Genomic DNA, 24087 nt, shown 5'->3' with positions numbered 1-24087 from the left:
AGTTTATTTGATATTTTGGTAGACAATAAGAATCATAAATTAAGATAATAATCATAGTTTCAATTATAATCCTGATTATTTGAAATCAATCACATTTTGCTCAACTCTGGTTTGACCTGCTTGAGCAATTCTGAATTATCCTGTAGGTAGAATGCTATTCAAAATTTAAGGACTTAACTGATTAATAAATTGTAAACTAATACTTCTGTTAGAAATAAAAGTATATCTGAACTTGCCACGGAGTAAGTATGAGTAAAATAAAAACTCACTTGATTGTTAAAAATTTTCAAGCTGCACCCTGGAGGTATTTTGCAAACTGTGGTAGGGTGAAATCCATGAGAATGATTGCAATTTCTACTTTGGACGAAAATGGCACTGTCACTTAGACATTCAGCATAGACTTCTCCTCCTACATAGTACAAGTGAATGCCTGAAACAAACAACTTATCAAAACTAGAAAATTAATTATTTTTTTATATTTCATCTATTGGATGTTTTTTTTTTAAAGCTTTTTGTTATAAAAATGTATGGATTTAAATTTATTATAAAAATTTCTAAATTTAATTTATAATATATTTATAGATTTAAAATCTCCAATATTAAAATTTTTAGAATGGTTGGCACTGGGGAAAATGTGAAGAAAGTATTCCAAAACATTCCCAATTGATTTCAATATTTTAGAATAGATCGTATAACAAAAAATAAGTTCTTGCAAATATTACTTAAAATTATATACTATGTAAATATTTTTAGCATTTATTTAATACACATTGAACATAGTACAAGATTTTCAAATTAATATAGCCAACAAATTTAAATTAATTTAAACCATTCAATCTCCACAAGCCAAAGCTTGACTATATACAATTTAAGATGCTTGAATATATGCTGATGCCACAATGTAAGATAAAAAAAAATTAGTTATCTCAATGAAAAATGGCAGAGCAATTTATTTTGCACAGTGTACCTAAAACACTACTCAATAAAAAGTAGGCTCTACAACTGTGCTAAGAAACAAAGAAAAAGTGTTTGAAAACACAGGAAATATGATATAATAAATCTATACACAACATAATATCAATAACTATAGCTATATAGATTAAATTTTAATTTTTCTAACTTTAAAATAGGATGGCATTTTATCTACAACCAGAAAATATTAATCAAAAGCCTGGACGTGCCAACCTAGCAAAATTATCATTCAGGAGTTTCCCTAACAAGAATTCAGAAGGGGTAAAAAAAGGTGCACGGTATGCAACATTTGACACTTCTAAGGAATTTTAAGTAAAAATTTTATTAAATATAAGAATGCAAGAAATTTTACACACTAATAGAGCACAAAAATAGTTGAAAAATATTAAATGGAAACACAGATTTAGCAACACAAAACTACATTAGGTAGATACTTTTAATTAAAAAAATAAATACCATTTCCTTAATAAAACATTATGCAAAAACCCTAGACACTATAATAAAAATGCACAAAAACTTTTAAAAAATAAATAAATTGAAGAACTATTTTATTTTAAAAAACAAATTCAATACTAATGTATAATAATACTAAAATCTGTACAATAGAGAACCAATTATCCGTAATGCTCGGGACCATCGCTATCCCGGATGTCTTAATCTCCTGGTTTTCTGGATCGACCAAAAAGTGTCGTTAATCGATGTTTTATCAAACCCAAATTACAAGGAAAAAGTGTAAACACATTTTAAAGTAAGAGAAAAAAGAAAAGCACTCCTAAGTCTAAAAATGAAAAAAATTGTAGAAAAATATCATTTAAAAGAATAAAAAAATTTGCAAGTTTAGAGAAGAAAAACAAGTTTAAAAAATAAATTGCAATTCCTAAATTAACTAATAAACAAAACCAATGATTAAATAACACAATATATTTCATACCTAATTATAAGGGGGGGGGACGATAAAATAAAAGGAATACTTATTAATCTAAATATAAACAACACTTAAAAAATATCGAACCGAAACGATAGTTAAAAAAAAGGCACTAGCATAAATATTAAAGCCTGGAACAAGGCAAGATCAACGGAAAAAAAAAACCTAATGATAAAATTTAGGAATAAAAATAATTTATTGCGTGCAAAATTTATCATGAAAAGGAAAAAAAAAAAAAATAATAATCAAACGTAGTGGAATCAGAAAAACAAAACTGCAATCTGCTTCATAAAATAATTGTATGTTTAAATTAAAAGACAATTATCCTTTTATTTATTTTTTTATGAAAACATGATTTTCAATTAAAGCAAGTGTGATTCCACATCAAGAAAAACTTGCGAATGATACCGCACTTCCAAAGAATCAGAATTGATTCAAAAGAAAAATATTTTATTTTTATTAATCGATGTTAAATAGATAAATACGTTTTTCTCTTTCATCTTCTGTTCACTGATATGCATGTGCAATGCATTTTCCCCACCCCCTCGTAAATCAAACAGAAAACGAAATCAGCATGCCACTCCTTTGAGTTTGATTGACGGCCTAAAGGAGAAAATAAAGATCTAAAATCTTCAAGGTCGCGGAAGAAATGACGTTTCTCTGGGAAAACAGGGAAAAAAATTCTTCCCTTCTTCACATTTTCTTCTACTCGACTTCAAGGATGAGTCCAATTCCTGCTTTTTTTTCCATATCGTTTTAGTTCTAAATGGCGGGAGAACCGAGCAAAATTTCCCCTCGGATAATCTTGATACCGGATAAATGGTTCTCTACTATATGCATAAAAAAAAAAAAGAGTTTCAGATTCAGCTCTTCGCAATTAAGTCTTTCTAAAGTCATTGGTACATGATTTGTTGAAGTTGGTTGCATACTTCTGTTTCGACTAAGACATCTTTTAAAAAAAAAAAAATTATTTTTAATATACGAAGCCTAAAAGAATAATGTTGCCAACCATGGAAAAATATGCACTAAACGCTATAAAAACAGCTAGATACAATATCAATTCCAACTATAGGTAATTTTAAGTTTGGCCGTCGATTGCAGTAAAATTCTGGCGTTTTTCGAATCAATTGCGGAGGGCGGGAGAATAACTCAAAATTCGGGAGACTCCAGCAAAATGCGGGAGAGTTGGCACGTCTGAAAGCATACTTTATTTTTTCTTTTCATAAAAATAATATGTTAAGGTTTTTAACATTTGTAGATTTTAGTATATTATTCATAAAATGTATTACTAAAGGGAAAAAAATCTGAGAAACTAATAATCCTACAGAAATGTTTTTACAAAACAGATGAAAATACACAAAAATAAAACCAAAAATTTTATGCCATAATTTTACTGTTAACATTTTCCACATAATCAGAAACTATTTTTTATTCAAAATATTGTTATTAAAATGTAAGCTAATGCTAATGTTTATTAGCCTTATGCCTACTTTTTTTTTCTCACGGTACTTCTCAGAGTACTGAAAAAACATTTACTATAATAGGGTTGTACTTTTGAAACCAAATTCACGTGATACTGTTACGGACTGGTTATTTTCTGTCCAGCCAGTATAGTTTTCGAGACTGGCTGTCATTCGCGAGGTCTTTACGTGATGATTCTGGAATCCTAGACTTTCTGTCGTCTTTCAGACAATTCGAGAATTTTGGAGATGCGATGAAAAATTACATAAAAGGGGGAACGGAGTACAGTGGAGTTAGTTAGTCAGACTACGAGTTATCTCTGTCGCTTGTTGTTAAATCTGTTTTGTCTTAACAAAAAGTTCATTCAATCGCCGAACCCGTCATCGCCACTATTTCGACTAGTGAAGAAATCAATAACAATACCATTGGAGATACTGTGCTCGCTGAAGTTATTCATTCCAGCTCGAAACTTTGAGATCGTAGCATAGTGGATATTTCTGTGCCAATATATATGTATATATTTTTGCTGTTCTTGGATCTTTAGGATGTCTAAACGCAAGAATTTAACAATTTTTAATTATTTTGAGAAAAAATCACAACCTGAAATTAGTGAAGTGACAGCATCTAGTACCAATGTAAGTTTTTCTGTTGAACCGAAATGTGATACTTCCGTTAAAGAAAACATTTCTAGCATAACAAAATCTGATGAATGTGAAAGTGGCCCTCAAAGTGTTACTTTCCACCCATATGGCATTGAACTTTTTTCAGAAAATATTACATTATGTTCTTAAACTTAAAAAATCAAATCAAAATTTAACTAAACAATGTTGTCTAAATAAAAAGTCAAAATTGTCCAGCTGTCTAAATTAGGGATAGTGCTTTATTACAGATTCGAATTTCTTTTAGTAGTTTCAGAAAATTACGAACACCCCCCTTGACAAAATTCTGCGTATGCCACTGACTGTGATAATTTTCTTCGTAAAAACAGCTATAACTAGAAAATAATTTGAATTACACAAAATTCCTTATCCAGAGGGGATGAAGCAGATGCGAATGGCTTTAAATTAAATTGTACGTCTATCTTTTATAAATTGTTTTCGGAATTTATATATTGGTTAAGAGAAACTACATAGATAAAAAAAAATTAAGTGAAATCAAATTAGCAATCAGGAAATGCTGATTTTAAATTTAATGTGTGAAGAAAAAAAAAACATTTGAATAAAATGACATCTGCCAGTCAGCACTAACTCACATAATCTTAATCTCAGATAAATCTGCTTTGCTTAAAAAAAAAATAAATAAAAAAAAATAAATAAATAAATTTAATAAAATAGTAAAGAAATAAAAACTTAAATTGGTAGAATATTGGTTAATTTTTAAAACTTTAACAAGTTAACCAAAAAATAACAAATAGGCATATTTCAAATTTACTTTTAAAGTATTTGTAAGTAGAGGTGAGCAAAATAATTTTATATTGAATTTACTAAATTAAGACACCAGAGCATGAAAAAAAAAGTTTCAGAAAACGAAGCATCGCTGAAGAAGATGCTGGAATATACCTTTGCCTATATGACGTCGAGTGTTTTCTATAGTGGAATTTCTATTTACATTTGATAAAAGTCCCAAACAAAATCTACTTTGATTGTTAGAAGGATCTGTAAAACCATCTACCACTATACTGTGGTTTTGAGCATGGAAAATTTCACCAACTCTAGAATTTAATTCATAATATGCAATTGAACACCAATATTGTGGTTCTTGATAGGTGACTGGAGATACATCAGCATCTGAAAGGCAAAGAATTATATTAGTACTATGAATGGGAGAAGATTTACAAAAGATATTAAATGTAAGGATTAATTCCATTCAAGTTCAAAATAACTGATCAATTATGTTTTATGCCTCTGCCGTTCTTGGGTGCATGGTCACCATGTCAATCAGTAATTCTGCCGATTGGGAAGTGCGTTTAGTGAATGAAAAAAAAAAAGGTTGTCCTGCCTGTCGAAGTTCACCGGCGTTTATGGTGAAGGTGTAATGAATTATGAAAATGTGGATAAATGACTTTATAACGAAGAAAGAACAAATATTCATGGTCAGCCTATTGTCATGAATGGAAAAGTTTTGGATCGTAAAAACCCCGACTTCCAAAAAGCACCAAACTTCCATCTGATTTTAATTGGTGGAAAGCGCTTGGGAAATGATCTTACTAAGAGTCAGGTGGCAAAGTTCTTTGATAATGGGATTCAAAAGCGGGTGCCCTGACTTAAAAAATTTTTCAATGTTAATAGTGACTATGTTGAACAGTGAATAAATGTTCATATTTTGAGGTAAAATTTACTTTCATAAATAAAGTTTCCTTTCTGCATAATAAAACAGTTCTCACTTAAAAATTGACACTTCTAATTTAATTAGCCAGGTAAATCATTTAACTTTAACTGAAATGCATAGTTAAATATGCACACATATACATAACAAAATATATAAACACAAATATTGATGCGATAGCTAGCATTTGCTAGTGACATTAGCCTTATACGAAGAATGAGAACGGAAATAATTGAAGATTCTCAAGTTTTTAAGTTGGTAGTAATATATATTAGTTAAACAGTAAATTAAGAAAGTTCCAGGTTATGACTAACAGGAAATAGTTCTGGTACCGTAAATGATTTTTTGTTGTTGAGAAGGTAGCAAAGTTACACATAAGTGCAATTAAAAATAATGATATAAATATTTAAATCAAAAATAGGATAATAGAATAAGGCTAAAAGATGCTTGAAAGGATAGTGAAACCAGTTTAAATCAAAATACTTGTCAGGGTGTGTAGTGTTTTTAAAAAGGGCTTATTTTCGATTTTAAAAGCCCTTAAAAGCGCTTTTTTTGTTGGGTGTTTTAAAAAATGAGATATTTTATCTTTACCACGAGTGTATCAATTTTTGCCAAGAATTATGCAAGAAACATTCAACGTTTTCACAATTCATTTAACCACAATCTATTTCAGCATACCATTGATTTGAAGTGTAGGAAAGCGCCATCATTTTAAATACTTGCAGGTCCGCATTATACTGAGGATTCTTGCTCTCTTGCATGCAACTCTGCTGAATTTTGCAACAGATCCTCAATTTTAGGCAATTTTTTGATTTTTACAAACAGCTTGTAATATTTTCTCTAGCACATTATCACTAAGAGATGACCTAAACTATGTTCTTGTTTTTTTTTTAACCCGACTGAATGCACGTTCACATTTTGCATTTGAATGTGAGAAAGATAACACAGTTAACATAAATTTAGAAATGTTTTTATATTTATATCGGCCCATTTCATTCTTCAGTTCTCCAAAAAAACCCATTGACTGTCCATTCTATCTTCTTTCACTGTTTCGAGACTCTTTTTAATTTGCAATTGGCACAGTTCTTGTTGCAATTTATCCATTATTACATGTTTCTCCTCACCAGTGTTTGCTAACATCACGGGAAATCTTTGATTAAATATTTGATGTCAGCAAAAGAAGCATCCTGAATCTTTTGAAGATCTGTAACACTTGCATGGCACAAAATTTCATTTTTGAAAGAAAATTTTAATCTGATATAATCGCATACAGTGCAGAAGTATTTCCTAACAGCTTTGAAAAACTTCTCTTTTTCAGAAGCTGGAAGATTTTCTACAATATCTGAAGCATAATTACCAACAATCAGATCTTTATTTTCCTTTCTGATTAAGGGGATTGTTGTAATCAATGTCCAAATAAGTTTGACATTCTTGTAAAATATTTGGTTTTACAAATCTGACAAGAAAGTCCTTCATTAAATTTAAAAGAGCAGACCTCAGCACATGAATCTGAGGTGCATCAAATTGCAAAAATGTATAAAATTATCAAACAAAAAACATTATAGAAATAAATAAAAGACATTGCTTAAATCATAAGAAAAGAAATTAAAAAGCCTCTCCTCTCGAGTTAGAATTGATGATGAAACTTTTCCAAATGCATACGCCTCGTCAATTTTTCTTTTCTTAGAACCAGATCCAGTAGAGTTGCAGCTTGAAGAATCACTACTTTTAATATTATCACTCTTTTGGAATCTTATACAAAGATAAAGATGAGGAACTGTTCTTCTTTGAGCAATCCTCTTTAAAAAAAACTCTTCAATGGTTGCTATTGTTCTATTACACGAACAAGGCAAGACTATATTTGTATTTGCTTTTTGCAATACAGAAAAAGCACCAGATTTCTGCCCCACAATTATAGGAGCATTGTCACAACTTAAGGGGATGCTGTGAAGTGATTTCAAGCTAGTTAAGACTAGATTACCAATATTCACACCAGTAGAATCCCCTACTAAAACTGGCAGTGATAGTAACACACAGTCAACTTTAGCCTTGGAAGAATCCATTGGATGCAAATTGAAATAATTTACAAAAATGGGATACAGTTTGGAATCACTGTCATTACTATTGTCCACAGAAACGGTCTAAGGACTGGAACATAAAGACTTTGTCAAATTTAGTTCTTTTTTAGACGGAATTTCTTGTATGATTGCAAATATTTTAGTTCTAGCGCATCCATAACTTTTGAATCCGGGAACATTTTTCAGAATAATGGCCCTGCATGATCAGAACAGCTGAGTGGTAAATTATGTTCCACAATGAATGCAGTTAATAAACATTCAGCTTTAGTAACGGCATTCTAATGTGTTACTTTTAGCAAATAAATCAATCTTTTGACTGTTTTCAACTGCGATCCAATTATTTTTGTGTTTTTTAGTTTTAGCGTGAGCACAAATGTCGTTGCGACCACCATGCGATATAGAAAAATCTGATCGGCAAGGAACACAAAAAGCATGAGTTAGACCTTTAGAAGATTTCTGAAGGAAATTGAACTCTTTCAAATAACTCTCTTTAAAATGCTGATAATAAGATCTTTTCGACATCATAAATTAAAAAAGAATCGTAAACTAAAAAGATTCAAAAACGTAGATTATGACGCAAAAAAAAAAAAAAAAAGATCTATATTTAGGGACCGTTCTCACCGCCAATCAGATTCGGAAACGCAGCTGAGTGTTTCAACTTCTGCGTCATAACTTTGATTTTCTCCCTTGTTCGAGCATGTGCCGAGAAGATGCAAGAATTTGATTCTGCTCTAAAAAATTCATTCGGGTACAAAGTCGGACCGTGGTTCTGTTTTAAAAAATTGGAATTTTTTTTTATTTATTTCTTTTTAAATCGAGGAAAATCGGAAGATTAAAATAAAAAATTGGTAAGCGGAAGTTTCGATAAAAAAACGGAAATCTTCCGGCTAAACCGGAAGAGTTGGCAGCTATGAATACGCTTTTATAAATAAATCAGTCGATATCAGTATCACTCGATAACCTTTTTAAATAATAGTTAAATTAATTATAATTTTGAATTAATTTTTGTATACAATTAAATAAAGTAATTATTAATTAAAAAAAATAGAATGAGCTACTTAATATTGAATATATTTATAATTTTGCATAAATTGTTTTTATGGTGACTAATATAATCAAGAAAAAGTTCTTTAGTGAGTTTTAAGAGTTCAATTTTATCATGATCGCTTAGTCTTTGAAAATTATTTTGAATTTTGTTAATAAATATAAAGATATTTCAACAATAGCAAGAAAGATTTTTATTACCTTAATTACAAGATGCTTTTTTTAAAATGCTTACAAATATTTTTGAGTGCTTGAAAGCTGCTTATTTTCAGTTGAAAAATTTGGCTTCAAGTCCCTACTTGAGCAACAAAAGATGTACAAAACATAAGTCTGACTCATAGTTTTAAATGGTAGTGAATGTTGGATGATAATTAAATCAGATGAAAATAAACTGGTGAACTTAGAACGAAAAGAAAATAGAACTTGGAAAATTAGACATAATAGTGAAATAAAACAATAATTTAAAGAACTTAATTTAGTAAGACCAGCAAGGATGACTTGTTACATATATATGGAGAAAAACAAGAAACGCAGGTTGTGAACAAAACAAGTTGGCAATGAAGAGAAATATTTTAAGAACCAACACAAGGAGAACAGATGCAAATAGGTCAAGTTGGTAGTAACCGATTGAGATGGTCTTAACTAGAAATCAGCTATAGTGATTTAGAAGAAATTCATAAAAAATTTACAAAAATACAATATATTTATGACATTTTTAACTTTTAACAAATGTCACCCACTTACACGCCTTTAGAATACTTTCCATAGTTTCTACAGCTTTGCAAACCCTCTCTTATTCTACAGCCAATTCAAAAGATCATTTTTATATAATATTTGTTGTATGTTAAAAACACATATACAATTTAGAGAAAACTAAATAGGGGGACACCTTGGCTAACTTACTACTCACAATACCCAATCAATCTAGAAAACATTACAATAAAAATAAACAAAAAGTACAAATAAAAGAAACCTTATTTAAAGTTTTTTTTTAAATTGAAAAATTTGTAGGAAACATAATAAATAGTCAAAATAATAAAAAGCTAAATTTTCATGCTCTAGAACAGGGGTTTCCAACTGGCGGCCCGCATACGCCCCTCGAAGCCTTTTTTTGTGGCCCGCGAACTAAAATATGTTAGTTTTCATAGCGGACAATTTTCGTAAAAAATCGATAAGGGCTTAAAATACTTTTCTTGCTAAAAAAAAAAAACTCATTTTTTTTGTCATCTGTGAAATTTAACATACCAAGGGTGCAAAAAAAAATTATTTCTCAGGTTTTGCATCCAAGAAAATATTTATTCAAATACAAAAATAATCGTGTATGTTGCTCTTTTTTTTTTTTTTTTAATTTCTATTTTGTGAATATAATTTAGCATGTGCGTATCAGAGATTCTCCAATTTAGCTTTTTGAAACCACTCATTTTAGACGAAATTATTTTCATTAGTAAATTTTATAGTGCATAAAAGAGGGAATGAATACCATGTTTTATCTAAATTCCTTGAATTGAATATCGCATGGGCGGAAAAAAGAAGAAAATTAATTTTAGATGCTCAAGAATTTTTTAGCATTATTTGTAATGCTTGTTATTTTGTCTTTTTTTTTAATATTAAAAAAACTTTTATAAAAATCTGACAGCAATATTTAATGTTCCTTCTAACATAAAAGAGTCCTATATAAAATTTTGATAAAGTTGTGGCCTGCCATGTGACTGGTGTTTTTAATTGCGGCCCCCGGCCTCATGTAAGTTGGAAACCCCTGCTCTAGACCAACTAAATGAAAAACCTTAAACTTGCTCAAATATCATTTAAAATAGAAGTGATTATGACACTTAAAATAATAAGAACTACAGTAAAAACAAATCTGACGAAAAAGAGACACATAATTTTTTAGTCACAGCTTTTTTCTTTATACAAAAGCTGATAACTTTCTAATAAATTTAATTTGAATTTAAAATCTAAGTTGGAAGTAATCTTGTAAAATGAAGAAAAGGGAGGATTAAAACAATTTTAACCACCCCATCTAGAATTAAACAAGTCTTAAGTATAAAAGAAAGACAAACCTGATGGTATAGAGGTAGTATCCATAGACTGATGATTACTTTCTGTTCCATGTTGTGAATCATCTTGAGGGCTATAGGCTGGTGGAGGTGTTTCTGCTAGGATAAATAATTTATAACAATCGTAAAAAGACCACTTTAAATGTCAAATACTATCTTTCTAAATATTTATTTGGATATGTTGAGAAAAAAATTAGAAGTTAACACGCTGATCTTAATTTTTTTCTTCTTTTTATTTCAACAATTACGAAGTTATTGGAAAGAAACGTATGTATAATAATTCATTTTTATACATTATCACCAATAAATTTGATATATATCTATACAGGCACAAACAACACACAGCCTGTTCTTCATGGGCACTCTCTGCAAATACCAGACTAGATAAGAATATTGCAAATTGGATCTTAGATTTAAAAATAAGATATTGGATTTCAAAAAAAAAAAAAAAAATTCCGTAAAAAAAACTGCACACAAAAATCCAAATTTACAAGTACTTTCTTCTGGCTGAGCAATTCAAATAAAACTGAATTATAATTTATATTTCTCGTAGTTGGGTTCTTGTGAGCTATAACAGTTCACACCTAACGAAGACAATGAAATTAAAAGATAACTTTCAGATGTGTAGACGATTGAAATATAAATGATACTCTTTCAACAGCTTTAGACTATTTTTATTGTTACAGCAACAATAGAACCCTATCTCTGCAGCAGAGGGAAAATAATGCAGTAGGTTCACTAAATGTGAAGTGAATTAGATTGGTATTTGAAATAAATTATTTATTAATCATATTTTTAGTGTACTTGAAAAATATCATTGATTACAGGCAAGAGATGAATCTTTTTAACAGTACTAGATTTAAAAAAAAAAAATCATACCATTACTAGCCTGAAATACAGAACCACTCCCAGGCGAAGCACCATATTTTCTACTGCCCCAATCAGAACACATTCACCAATTTAAGTGAGAATCACAAAAACTACCCCAGTAAAATTGATTGTTTTCAATAATGTATCAATGGCTATTTCAGCTACATGGTTGAATTAGAGAGATGAATAATTTACCTGACAATCCGAATGGGCTGTTTGGAGCAGAGCTGAGACTGGTGGGTGGAGATGGAACACTGATACCTGAAGACAGAGCATTGTTATTTGAACTTGAGGATGAAAATCCTTGAGGGGAAAAGCTAACATTGTGAGGCATTGTTGGGTCAGACATACTGTTTTGTCCAACATTCACTGACATTGACAATGAAGCCATTGGATTGGACATGGGATGACCAGGTGGATATTCACTGTGTCTGGGAACCAGCACGGGAGGTAGAACTAAAATGAAAAATGCTTAACACTAATAAAAAGGCCTTAAAGCACTTTCGGCAAATAATTTTTAATGAATTAATTATTAAATATTTCAAATACAAGCAGTAATAGAAATGAAGTAAGGAGACATTAACCATTCGATTATTTTTTAGAACATTTACTCTAAAAGATATATATCAATACAATAAATAATTTTACCTTACATGATATTCATGATTCTTTAATGACTTTACTGGGATTGAAATTTTTAAAAAAGATTGTTAATTTGTTAATTCTATTACATTTTTAAAAATGTAAAAATAGAAGCACAAACAAAAAGAATTACCAACTAATTTTAGAGTGAACTAATGAACAGTATTTTTTTGCATACAAAATTGCACAACTAAAAATATTTTAACCGTACACTTACTGCTGATTGAACTTTTTAAACTGCATTATAATAATTTCAAAATAATCTTTATTAATTAAAATAAATGGACAATTCTGAAAGAATTTTTTCTCCAATTAGGCTATAAAAATTTCAATTTCTTATAAGTTAAAAATTGAAATGAAAATTTAAGCATTTACATTAAAAATACTAACTTCTTTTAATATAAACAATTTTTTAAAAAATTAAGCACATGCAAAAATAATTTAACAAATCTTCTCTATAATTAATTTTTAAAAGCAAATTGATTTAAAAAAATATTTTAATAAAATAAATCACAAGATGTTTGCCTTCTAAATAAAATCCTCAAAGTTTTTTTTTTAGTTGTTGTTGCTAGATTTATAAAACATAAAACAAACTAGTTTTTCAAATTTTACATCAATGTATTAAAAAAAAGTTGTAGAAACTAGTAGGATACCTTAAAAAAAAAAAAAAAAAAAAAAACTTACCAGGACTTTCTACCCTTTTGTAATGGTATGGGTTGATACAGACTTCTTTCTGTTTAGCTGAGAATGGATATTCACAAAATTCTAAAGGTTTCAACTCGTGGTGTGACTGAAGATCTGGCCATCTCCATACTCTACAATAAATCACATGGGGCAGACCCTTACGATGAGAAACCTTTTAAAAAAAATTATTGAATATATTATTAAATGTAAAACAGCTGAGAACGTTAAAAAAAAAAAGTCTTAATAAGTGCAAAAACAAAGTGGTTTTTAAATTGAGAATTTTTCGTCTATGTATGGTAACGGATATAAAAAATGTATTTTGAACATCTCAATAACTTATGATCGAATTATCACGTACTGAGACGCAAGTTTAATGTTTTTTGAAGGAGGTAACTTTAAATATGCTAATTAAATCAGAGTTGACTATATTTTAAGTCACGAAATAGGACTTACTTTTTCTAAATATACATGCATTTTTTTCAAAAGTTTTTGATTTCTAATCCTCAAAATATGGAGGTAGCCACAATGTGAAAAATATGATCCAATTAGGGATGGGTTATAAGTTTGAAACCCTTTAGATTAATTCAATTTTTTTAGTATTTCGTATCTCTTGGAACTCTATATTATTAAATATAAAAATTATTACACATTGAAAAATTTTTGAGCTGTACCGTACACAAACTTTTACTTTATTTTAAACTACATAATTTAAAAATGACAAAATTTGATAGAAATTGACCAAAAGGTTTATTAAAATTAAAAATTTTTAAAACACACTCACACATTTTTCAAATTTTTAATTCTTAAGAACTCTTATATTCAATGAGCCAAATATTCAACAAAGTATTACTTGGGAAAGTATTTCTTGAGTGTTTCTTTGGGGAAAATTTATATAAATTTAACAAAAAATAAACTTTAAGTCTTATTTTCCATTATACATTATTAGAAATTGTTTTTACACATATTTGTTAAACTTCAAATCTTGTTAGTTTGTGATCTAAAAGACAAAAGCAAAATTTGAAGATTTGAAGCTAGGTTACTTTAAACTGAACCATACTTATTTATTTTTTCAAAAATTATATTCAGGCAGGTAAATTTTTTTGTTTATAACACTGTTTTAAAATTGAGAACTTTTTTTACTTGCTTTTCTGTAAGAACTATAATGCGGCATTTTAAGGACACATTTTTAATAGACTTTACGAATTACTTTACTAAGCAAAATTTTTATTTTATTTTCTATAGCTTTCTAGTTTAACTCTTTTTATGAGTGTTTTTATTATAAAAACATTTTTTAAAGAGCTTATTTAATAAACATTATTCCTTTATGGTCCTTTTTTCGTAAGTATAGGGCAATGTGAAAAAGTTAAATTGAGATTTTTAGCTTTCAATCTTTCATTTAAAAATTAAGAATGGTTTTTGTCTTGGTTTCCATCTGGCTTTTTCTTTTTCAAAATGATTTCCTTGTAGATGTTTTTATTCAAGTTGGCCACTCAAATCAGGTTTCAAATTTCCCCGATTTTTCTAGTAAAAATCTTAAAATTTCCAGATCAGCATGTTTAAATATTAAATTTTTTACTTCAGTGTCAGACGTAAATTTTTATAAATGGATAGAAATTTAAGTTACTGATAACCATTATAATGACTAAAAATTATTCTAATTTTAATCTTGATAATATAAATATTAATTTTCAATTAAATAGATTCTTTACATTCAAATTGTCTTTTATTTCCTTTTGTAATAGTCAGATTAATATGTTTTACAAAATTTTCCATCTTATAAAGGTTAGTCGAAAAATCACTCATTTTATCTATGCCATGTATATTAAAAACAATGTAATATATTAACATCAATGTAATATATTTACAACAATATAAATAAAACTCATATTTAAGCAAAATTTTCTTAAATTTAATTATTTTAAAAATCATGGAATAAAAAACTTTCTTTTTTTTTAAGTATGGGAAAAAATGTTGAAAAAATTCACTTTATATCTAATAAAAAATTTCATAAAAAAAAAGCACATTGAGACAATTTTTACAATTTTTAACAACAGACAATTTTTACAACAGACAATTTACGACAGACAATTTTTAACTCTATTATTAGCCTAACTTGAAACCAGTCAAAAGCAGAACAGTGCAGAACAAAAAAAAAACTAAGTTTTGCTTTCCTTCCTTCTAATAAACAAACATAAATAAATCTTTCTATTCTAAGTTTATATATCATTTAACATGTTTATTTTATACATTCCTTGATTTTTGTCAGCTTTTTAAGGTAAAAGGACAACAGTTTCGGAAACATCAAAATAAAAGTTATCATGAAATCCAAAAAATCAGCATTAATGCAACAATTTTGCTACTAGCAATTGGTTGGCTTTGCTGAGAAAAAATAGTTCATTGGACAAAAGATTTCAGAAAAAGAGTGCAAGATAAAATCTCTAATTAAATTATAACAAATTATATTTTGGAGAATTTTATGAAGTAAAAAATACTAAAACATTTTGAATAATTCTGCTAAAAGAAAAAAATACCCCTAAAGCATCTGAACAAACTCGAACAATTAAAGAATTTAGCCCACAGACAAAAAGAAGATTAAAAAAAAAAACTCTACATTTATAAACAGAAGCAAATATCCTAATCCTTTCTTCTACATCCACCGTATTTTTGCCCTTCCTAAACTGCATAGTGCCATAATCTCCAAAGAGATCAAAGATTTCTTCATTTATTTCCCAACATCAAAGAGTTTGAAATGGCATTCTAGTTTAGCAGGGTAATAATCAGGGCTAAAGAGAATACAAGGGCTAGTTCACTCCGCTCTTAGAGCTGAAGCTACGATTTCCCTCCTCATGACGTCACTGTGTCTACAGATCTCGGAGATCGCAAGCAAAGATATGATAACTTTGCATCTTTCTCTTGTAAAAATAAGTTAGACTTCTTCTGGTTATTAGCCTTCAAACTTTACGTAATTAACACATTATTTCCGTTCATAAACATAGTTCAAAAAAAACTTTTTTGGTTATTATACTAAAAAAATACCATTTTAAACTTATAAAAATGTTTTGCTAGTTGGTGAAAATGACACGATAAATACTTTATTTTAAAAAGTTCAGTTTTAACTTTAACTATTAAGAAAAATGAAGGCATATATCGACACTTTTTTTATCTACATATTCTTTTATAAAGATAAGTTAAGTTAAATTTAGAATCCCTGATTTTAAAATATGTCGTTAATAGCAATTTGTTCATACTTAATCATTAGGAAACATCAACCTTAAACGCTAATTACTGAAACAAAATAATAATTTAGGTTCATAATGACATCAGAAATTTTACAATTGTTTATAGACATTTAAATTTACGATGATATAATATATAGATATTTAAATTAAAGAGAATATAATTTTTAAAAAAAATCATAAATATTTAGAATAACTACATTAAAAAATATGTTATGAAATTAGGAGAATTTCAACTATATACTATATATTTTATTTATACTTTTTACTTACATTTTAATTTTCTTTGACTTTATCTATTTTTTAATTCTTTTCACCTGCCTTTCTTTATGAAGTAGCGAGGCGGTTTCTATTTAGATAATGAATTTTTATAAAAGTTCTTTACGACAGAATAAACGTATTGCGGTTTTATATTAACTGTGTCATTTCGGAATCCATTCTTTACATAGTTGTTCATTTACTTTAGGGAACACGCAAGAAATTATACTTTTTCCTTTTGTTTTTATATCAGAATTTTTGCAAGTTGCAATCGCGCAAACTGGCATTTCGATAATAGTTTTAAATTCTTGTAAATTCACTGCAAAAACTGAGGAAAGTCATTATAGAAAATAACAAATGTCTTAGAATATCTCGCAAAAAGAAATGATCCAATATTAGTTAGAGCTAGTAAGGCCAAACGCTCCGTTCTTGAAGTAAAAGTGCGAGCTTTGCGCCAAAGTGACGTCACTAGAGTGACGTCAGAGGATCGGCGCGGCAAGAGATACTTCAAAGGAGTGAACCAGCCCTTCTATTCTCTTTAGCCCTGGGTAATAATGAAGAGAACTTTAACACAAGAAAAGTATTACTGAGTTGATATTTCTACGTCTAAATAAAAGTGGATATAACAGATGGTAAAATAATTTAAATTAAGAGAAAAATTCCAGCTTTCCATTTCTTTAAAATTCCCTGATTTTTCTAGGCTTTAATCTAAATTTCCCTGACTTTTCCAGTTTTTTCCAGTATAAAAAAATTCCCCGATAATTCCAGGTGGGTAGCCACCCTGTTATTAGACTTTAAACTTCAATCTTTCTCGAAAATACGGTAATCGGAAAACTGAGATGTTTAGCTCTAAAATTTTCTTCCAAACATTAAGAACAATTTTTATTATTCTGTTTTGCTTTTGCATATAATCAGTTTTTTTAAATGGTGTTTCTGAAGCAGCATTTCTGATAGAGATTACCTCTTTTTACGTTTAATGAATAATTTATTTGAGGGAAAATATTTTTAGCATTGAGATTTAGAATTAAGACATTTTTTTCTATTTCTCATTTTTTCAACTTCTTTACAAATCTAATTTTTTATTTAATTAGCTGTTGGTCCATTTTTTTTATTTATCTCAAATATATCTAATTATCTTTATTAATTTAAATTTCTTTCTTAAATTTTCTTTTCCTTCACCAATACCAATAAAACAGCCAAGTTTTGATTATTTTTCAATATTGACTAAACTTAGTTATATGTAAAAAATATTTATTAAAATTATTTATCTTTTTAAAATAAAATGTTGCTATTCGGCCGCCGAATATTCAATAATCGGCCTAATCACTGTTTGTTACATCCCAGTATAAAATTAGTCAAATATTCTCACAATTCCCCGTTTTTTTTTTTTTTTGTCAGCATACATGAGAACGCCCTAATTCAGCAATATTTATAGTTTAGCTGTAAATAATACATAACAATAGTATTAATTTAGTTTAAAAATTATCATAATTTTTAATCAATACAATACAAACCTTAAGGAAAGTATAAAAATGTAAAGATAGATTTTTTTTTAAATAAAAAAATACTGGAAAATAATAGAATAACAATAAGTAGTAAAATTGTCATAATGACTGCATATATATATATATACATGTTTTTAAAATAGTAAAGACTTAATAATTTAACCACACTGGTTTAAACCAACACTGTCCACAGTCACAACACGTTTCTGGAAATTTCGGGCATTTCTGGCTATCTTAAGACCATTGTGCAAAATTTCCATTTGCTGTGGGCGTCAAAATATTCAAGGCTGGCGAGTAAGTTTAAATTAGTAAAATATCTCCATATTTTCTCCAAAGGAAGCATCTATGTGCAAAATCTGGAGAAAATTCAACAAACCTTCAAGTCCATGGGACATAAAATTCACTAGAATGATTTACACAGAATTTCTGTAAAAGGGAACTCCTCAAATGTTTTAATCCTAAAAAATGGTATTTTAGTGCTGAAAGCCAGCTTCATACAAACATGAATTGTTAGTGATATTAAGTGAAACATGCTTCACTCATACTGGAAACATTTCTCACTATATTTGTCTTATCTTAATGATATGCAGACAGTAGAACCATTGAAATTTTATGGCAACCTTAATTTGAATACATATTATTGTTGTTTCGCTTTTCAACAATCTTTTATGGTTTTGATCACTAAAATGCCCTTTTGTTAACAAAACAGTGATTAGTCAGAGTAGTAGTACCTTAAAAACTGAAATTTAATGCCTAGAAAGTAAAATAAACAACTGCAGGGGTCTGTCGAGGTTTTTCTGAGAGGTACCTATTTTGTGAAAATTCAGACATAATTTGTAAAAAATTAAATATTATTTAAAAATCAACACAAAAATATGGATTTATCATTTCTTAAGGGATACAAAAATAAAATTTTAAGGAAAAGTATTTTGTGAAACTACCGTTTCTCCTAAAGTTGAATTTGTGAAGGTACCGTTAAATGGTAGTAAATTCGGCCTGGACAGACCCCTGAACAGAATAAAATGAAACAGATCAAAATATCTGGAATAAAAAAAAGAGGAAAGAGAAGATTCTGGTTATACCTGCAATCTACCATCCAATGACCTTGGAATGGTAACACATTTGCTAGGTTGGCCAGGACAGCTCAACGCTTTCTCCAACTCTTCTATTGCACCTTTCTTTTTCTTCAATTTTTTTACTAATGAATCGACAGCTTTTTCAGCCCATTTCTCTTCTTCATCTCCTTGCTTCCAGCCTAATAATTTTTTAACTGCAGGACTGGTGAATGAGAACAAACTATTTAATGATGTCATAATTATTTCTATAGAGATCCTACAACAAAAGAAAAGTCATTGAAAAATTAATGTCATTCATAATAACATCAATAATAAAAGTATGCATATCTCTGAAATAAGAAGAAATAGGGTGACTGGGGTAAATAATGATCACCTAAGCTTTATTTAAAAAAAATTTCTTTTTTTTTTAAATTTGAGACATGGACAAGAATGCTTGTACACTTTACTAAAGTATAACTACATTTACTTAATAATAGTTTTTTGTTTAATCTAACAAAATAAGTATCTTTTAAACTGCTTTCTGTATTTTCCATTTCAAAGATGGGTTTCAAAATGTGCACATTTCTGCAAAGATCCCCCTCCTTCTCGTAATAATAAACATTTTGAGTTACTTTCTTTTTCTCTGATATGAAAATAGTGTAAACTTTTGTTTAATTGTTTCACATCTACCGTAAACATTTTAATTTATTACAGGAAACTATATCAAATGTGGCCCCCTACAGATGGGATAATTATTGATCACTGGGGTAATACCTGATCATTGTCATTTCTTTTTATAAATAGCATTAAAAATAGCTAATTGTCTCTTCTTAAATAACAGTTCATATTTATTAAGTGGAACAACTGTAAAATATATTTTAACTGTAATCACAAAATTTGTTTTTAACTGTATACAAGACAAATGTGTTCTGATTTGCACCATTTCTGGTTTGTCTTACCTTGCTTCTATCTTAATTTTTATGTGTGTACATTGTTAGAATAATTTTTAAGTTTACAAAGTAGCCTAATATAAATATGGTGAGAAATTATAAGCCTAAAAAGGATACTAAGCTTCTAGAAAGCAAAATTAGAGAATTTCTTTTAAGGATTGAAAAAGAAAATACCTTACCTAACTTTACACTCTCATCTAACGAAGTTACAAAATCTAGCAAAAGTAACCCATGTGGGAACTCTTTCTTATATTCCAGCAGAACACGAGAATGAGTTGGCTGCTTGCCTAAAATGTATGGCACGATGCGATGATTTTTGGAAAATTTAAAGTGTTAATCTTTATTCTTGCTTTTTAAACAAATCGTTTTATTTGCTGCTTAAACATATCTTTTTTGTTTATTTGGTTGATCTTGATGTCTTATTTGTCAATTACCATTGTATAATTATTTTTAAACAGCCCCTTCACTATAAAAACTGGTGATCAGGAATTACCCCAGAAATGATCAAGAGCAGGGGTAATTCCTGATCACTAAAAACTTAAAATCATTTAAATTCTAATTAGATTTTCAAACAAAGGTAGCACAGGACTCATCTCATATAACCTCAAACTTCCAGTAAATATTAAAATTTTATCTTGAATAGCTTTTTCCAAAAATTAGATGTTTGCATTTTTTGATCATGAATTACCCCAGGTCACCCTACAGCAGAGGTCGCCAAAGTGGTCTATATAGATCCCCAGGGGTCTATTTAACATAAGCGGGGGTCGATCCGAACCGGAAGGGTCGATTTGTCGAAGGATTATCAGTATTTTTCAGATATGTGACAATTAGAAATAAAAGAAAAAGACTTGGAAATATATACAGGTAATCTTCAAAAATTGAGCGACGATTATAAACTACGTTTTAAAGATTTGGAAAACATTGACATCCCTGATTGGATTACTGTGCCATTTTCTGCTGAAATTGAAAACGTGGACATCAACCTGAAAGATGAGCTTGCTGAATTATAATGGGGATTTGAAGCAAAGACGCTTTTTAAAAATTTAACAATAAGCAAATTTTAGACAAATATAATGCAAGAATATGTAAGACTTTACGAAATAGCTCAGCCATTTATGATAGCATTTCCAAGTTCCTATATGGTTGAAGACAGTTTCAGTCACGTAAATTCAATCTTAACTAAGAACAAAAATAAATTAAATGTAGAGTTTCGAGGGGATTTAAGATTAAAATTGACCAATTTTGCTCATGTCATTGATTACGAAGCAATAAATCCGCCATTACTTTACTTATCATTTCTACTTACTTATAATTTCATAAATATTAAGGTATTTATATTTCAACATTAATATATTTTTCATAAAACTATTGTTACACTACTATTACTTTAATAAATGTTCAAAATCATAAAAATGTAATCAAAATCATAAATGTACAAACACAGTATCTAATAGAGTTTTATTTTAATTAACAGAAAATTACTTTTATGGGGATTGATGGAGATTTCGAAAAATTATGTAGGGGTCGATGATCAAAAAAATTTGGCAACCCTGCCCTACAGCCTTCAAAGCACTAATAATAAACAAATGCACCTTAAATAGATATGTTATAATAACAAGTGTTGATGAGTCATTGAAACATTCAAGGATTATAAAATTTGCCATAATTGTACTTACCTAATAATAAATAAAATGGTGATATAAATTAAAAAACTGAATTCTGCTGTTGACACATTTTTGATACCTGTAAACAAATTATGAATTCATTAATACAATACAAGAGAAAATTATAACTGTTCTTTTTAATAAAAGTGAACTTATACATGACAACCTAGTAATAGTTTAACAAAATTTCGTTTTTCAAAAATAGTACCTAATTCCAGAGTTAATTCCGAAACTGACCTCGATAAATGAATAGGTATAGTTTTAATTAAAATTAAGCACAAGAGTAAAAACAGAACTATACAAAAAATTAGAAAGTAGAACATTACTTATTTAGTACAAAATGTAATTTTATTACACGTGGTTATTAATTTATGCAAACCTAAGTAACATAAAAGTATAAATTTATGTTAGTCTACAAAACTTAAATTGATACTGGTTTGACAAATATAATTTTATTTGCTTTCCTCAAATAAAACAACTATTTAATACTTACACAAAAACACATTTGATACATTCAGATGATATTACTTAGTATAATTTAAAATAATATATTGTTTAAAGTTTTAGTAATCTACGAGCTTACGTCATTCATCTGATTACTCACATTCAGAACAAGGGTAATATTGTCCAGCCTCACCTCTTTTTTTTATTACTAATTGTATCAATCGTAGCAACACATTACATTATTTTCAACAAACTTTACTTCAGAGCTGCTTCAAATTTTATTGAGTCAGAAAGCCAATAAATGCACAAGGAAAACAAACAAAATTTTCAAAAGAACCATGAGTTAGAAAAATAAAAATTAAATGGAATTACCTCTCAAATTAGTGGCGTCTGAAATTCTCAGTGGCGACAGCTTGTCGGGAATTTCGCTCTTTTTGTTTTTTTTTATTATTACCTCCAGGGCTTAAACTATTGCCAAATAGCAGAGAGAAAAAGCTGTGGCAAAAAGCTGGAAGCAAAAAAACTGTGACTTATTATTATTAATGAATGACGAGCCGTTTTTAGTTTAATTAAAACTACTTCACATTTAAGCAAATTTCAGTAGAAATCAAGAAAAAAAAATCTGATTTAGTGCCCATTCTTGTTGCCTACAAATAAAAAGGCAGATGCAAATTTGAAGCTGCCGAAGAGAACTTCATTGGTAACTTGCGAAATGCTCGCCAATCGGGTTCTCGTCCGAATGACCTTAATCGCATCTGATTTTTCGCATGTGATGAGAATGACCCTGTATTATTTTATAGACGCATATAGATGTTTTAAGCAGAAATAAGCTCTTGTAATCCTTTAAAAAATAAACAAACACGTGTAATGACAATTTTAGTTTAGAAATTATTTTTCCAAATTAAAATGCCAAAAATAAAATCTGAAAAGAAATCAAGACAGCACGAAACAATTCAAAAGCAAGGTATTCAGTTCAATACTACACTTGGACAACATATTCTTAAAAATCCTTTAGTAATAAACAGTATAATTGAAAAAGCAGCCTTGAGATCGACCGATGTGGTTCTAGAAGTTGGACCAGGTACTGGTAATATGACTATGAAAATGTTAGACAAAGCAAAGAAAGTGATTGCCTGCGAAATTGACACACGGCTGGTTGCAGAGTTGCAAAAACGAGTTCAGTGCACACCAGTACAACACAAGCTTCAAATTTTGGTTGGTGATGTTTTGAAGTCCAATTTACCATTTTTTGATATTTGTGTAGCGAATTTGCCTTATCAGATATCTTCCCCGTTTGTTTTTAAATTACTTTTACATCGACCTTTCTTCAGGTGTGCTGTATTAATGTTTCAAAAAGAGTTCGCCGATAGATTAGTCGCCAAACCTGGTAGTAAAGTATATTGTCGTCTATCAGTAAATACTCAATTGCTTGCGAGAGTCGATATTCTTATGAAGGTTGGGAAAAATAACTTCAGACCACCTCCAAAAGTTGAATCGAGCGTAGTAAGACTGGAACCACGTAACCCTCCACCTCCAATTAATTTCAAAGAATGGGATGGTATGCTACGAATCTTATTTGTTCGCAAGAACAAGACTATCAGTGCTGCTTTCAAGCATTCGTCGACTTTGGAAATGATGGAAAAAAATTACAAAGTTTTCTGTGCTTTAAAAAATATTGAAGTTCCTAAAGACTTTGATATGAAGGAGAAAATTGAAGCTGTTTTGAATACAAACGATTTTTCCAAAATGCGACCAAGAACAATGGACATAGATGACTTTTTACTTCTGATGCATGAGTTTAACTCAAATGGTCTTCATTTTTCATAAATGATATTACATGCATATAATTGTTTGTGGCATGAATAAAAATATATTGTCTGTTAATAATAAATACATTTCCATCTGTTTTTATCAAAA

At 28.9% G+C, this 24087-nt stretch overlaps 2 protein-coding genes across 7 annotated transcripts in view; one reads left to right on the top strand and one right to left on the bottom strand.

The window, feature by feature from the left end:
- The window catches only part of Mad (mothers against decapentaplegic homolog 1), a 27287-nt gene extending 4607 nt beyond the window's left edge, over positions 1-22680 (bottom strand). The window contains exons 1-8 of one of the 6 annotated variants that reach the window (XM_087157881.1): positions 22543-22680; positions 21739-21805; positions 19140-19390; positions 13059-13230; positions 11928-12188; positions 10866-10961; positions 4918-5145; positions 270-430 (exon numbers count right to left, since the gene is read on the bottom strand). In XM_087157881.1, coding sequence (XP_087014007.1) covers positions 270-430; positions 4918-5145; positions 10866-10961; positions 11928-12188; positions 13059-13230; positions 19140-19370 — 1149 coding nt within the window. In that variant the 5' untranslated portion in view covers positions 19371-19390; positions 21739-21805; positions 22543-22680. Of the gene's footprint in view, positions 1-269; positions 431-4917; positions 5146-10865; positions 10962-11927; positions 12189-13058; positions 13231-19139; positions 19391-21738; positions 21806-22219 lie in introns of all 6 variants that reach the window. The other 5 variants (XM_016051207.4, XM_071180287.2, XM_071180286.2 and 2 more) reach the window with 5 other exon arrangements.
- LOC107438829 (putative dimethyladenosine transferase) lies at positions 22642-24087 on the top strand. The gene has a single exon (XM_016051208.5). It carries the CDS (start codon positions 23077-23079, stop codon positions 23995-23997), a length of 921 nt encoding a protein of 306 aa, XP_015906694.1. The 5' UTR covers positions 22642-23076; the 3' UTR covers positions 23998-24087.

The sequence above is a fragment of the Parasteatoda tepidariorum genome, chromosome 1 (genome assembly GCF_982258835.1).
Source record: "Parasteatoda tepidariorum strain Cologne lab strain chromosome 1, Ptep-v5.0, whole genome shotgun sequence".
Taxonomy (NCBI): domain Eukaryota; kingdom Metazoa; phylum Arthropoda; class Arachnida; order Araneae; family Theridiidae; genus Parasteatoda; species Parasteatoda tepidariorum.
This window is presented reverse-complemented; position numbering and strand designations above follow the sequence as displayed.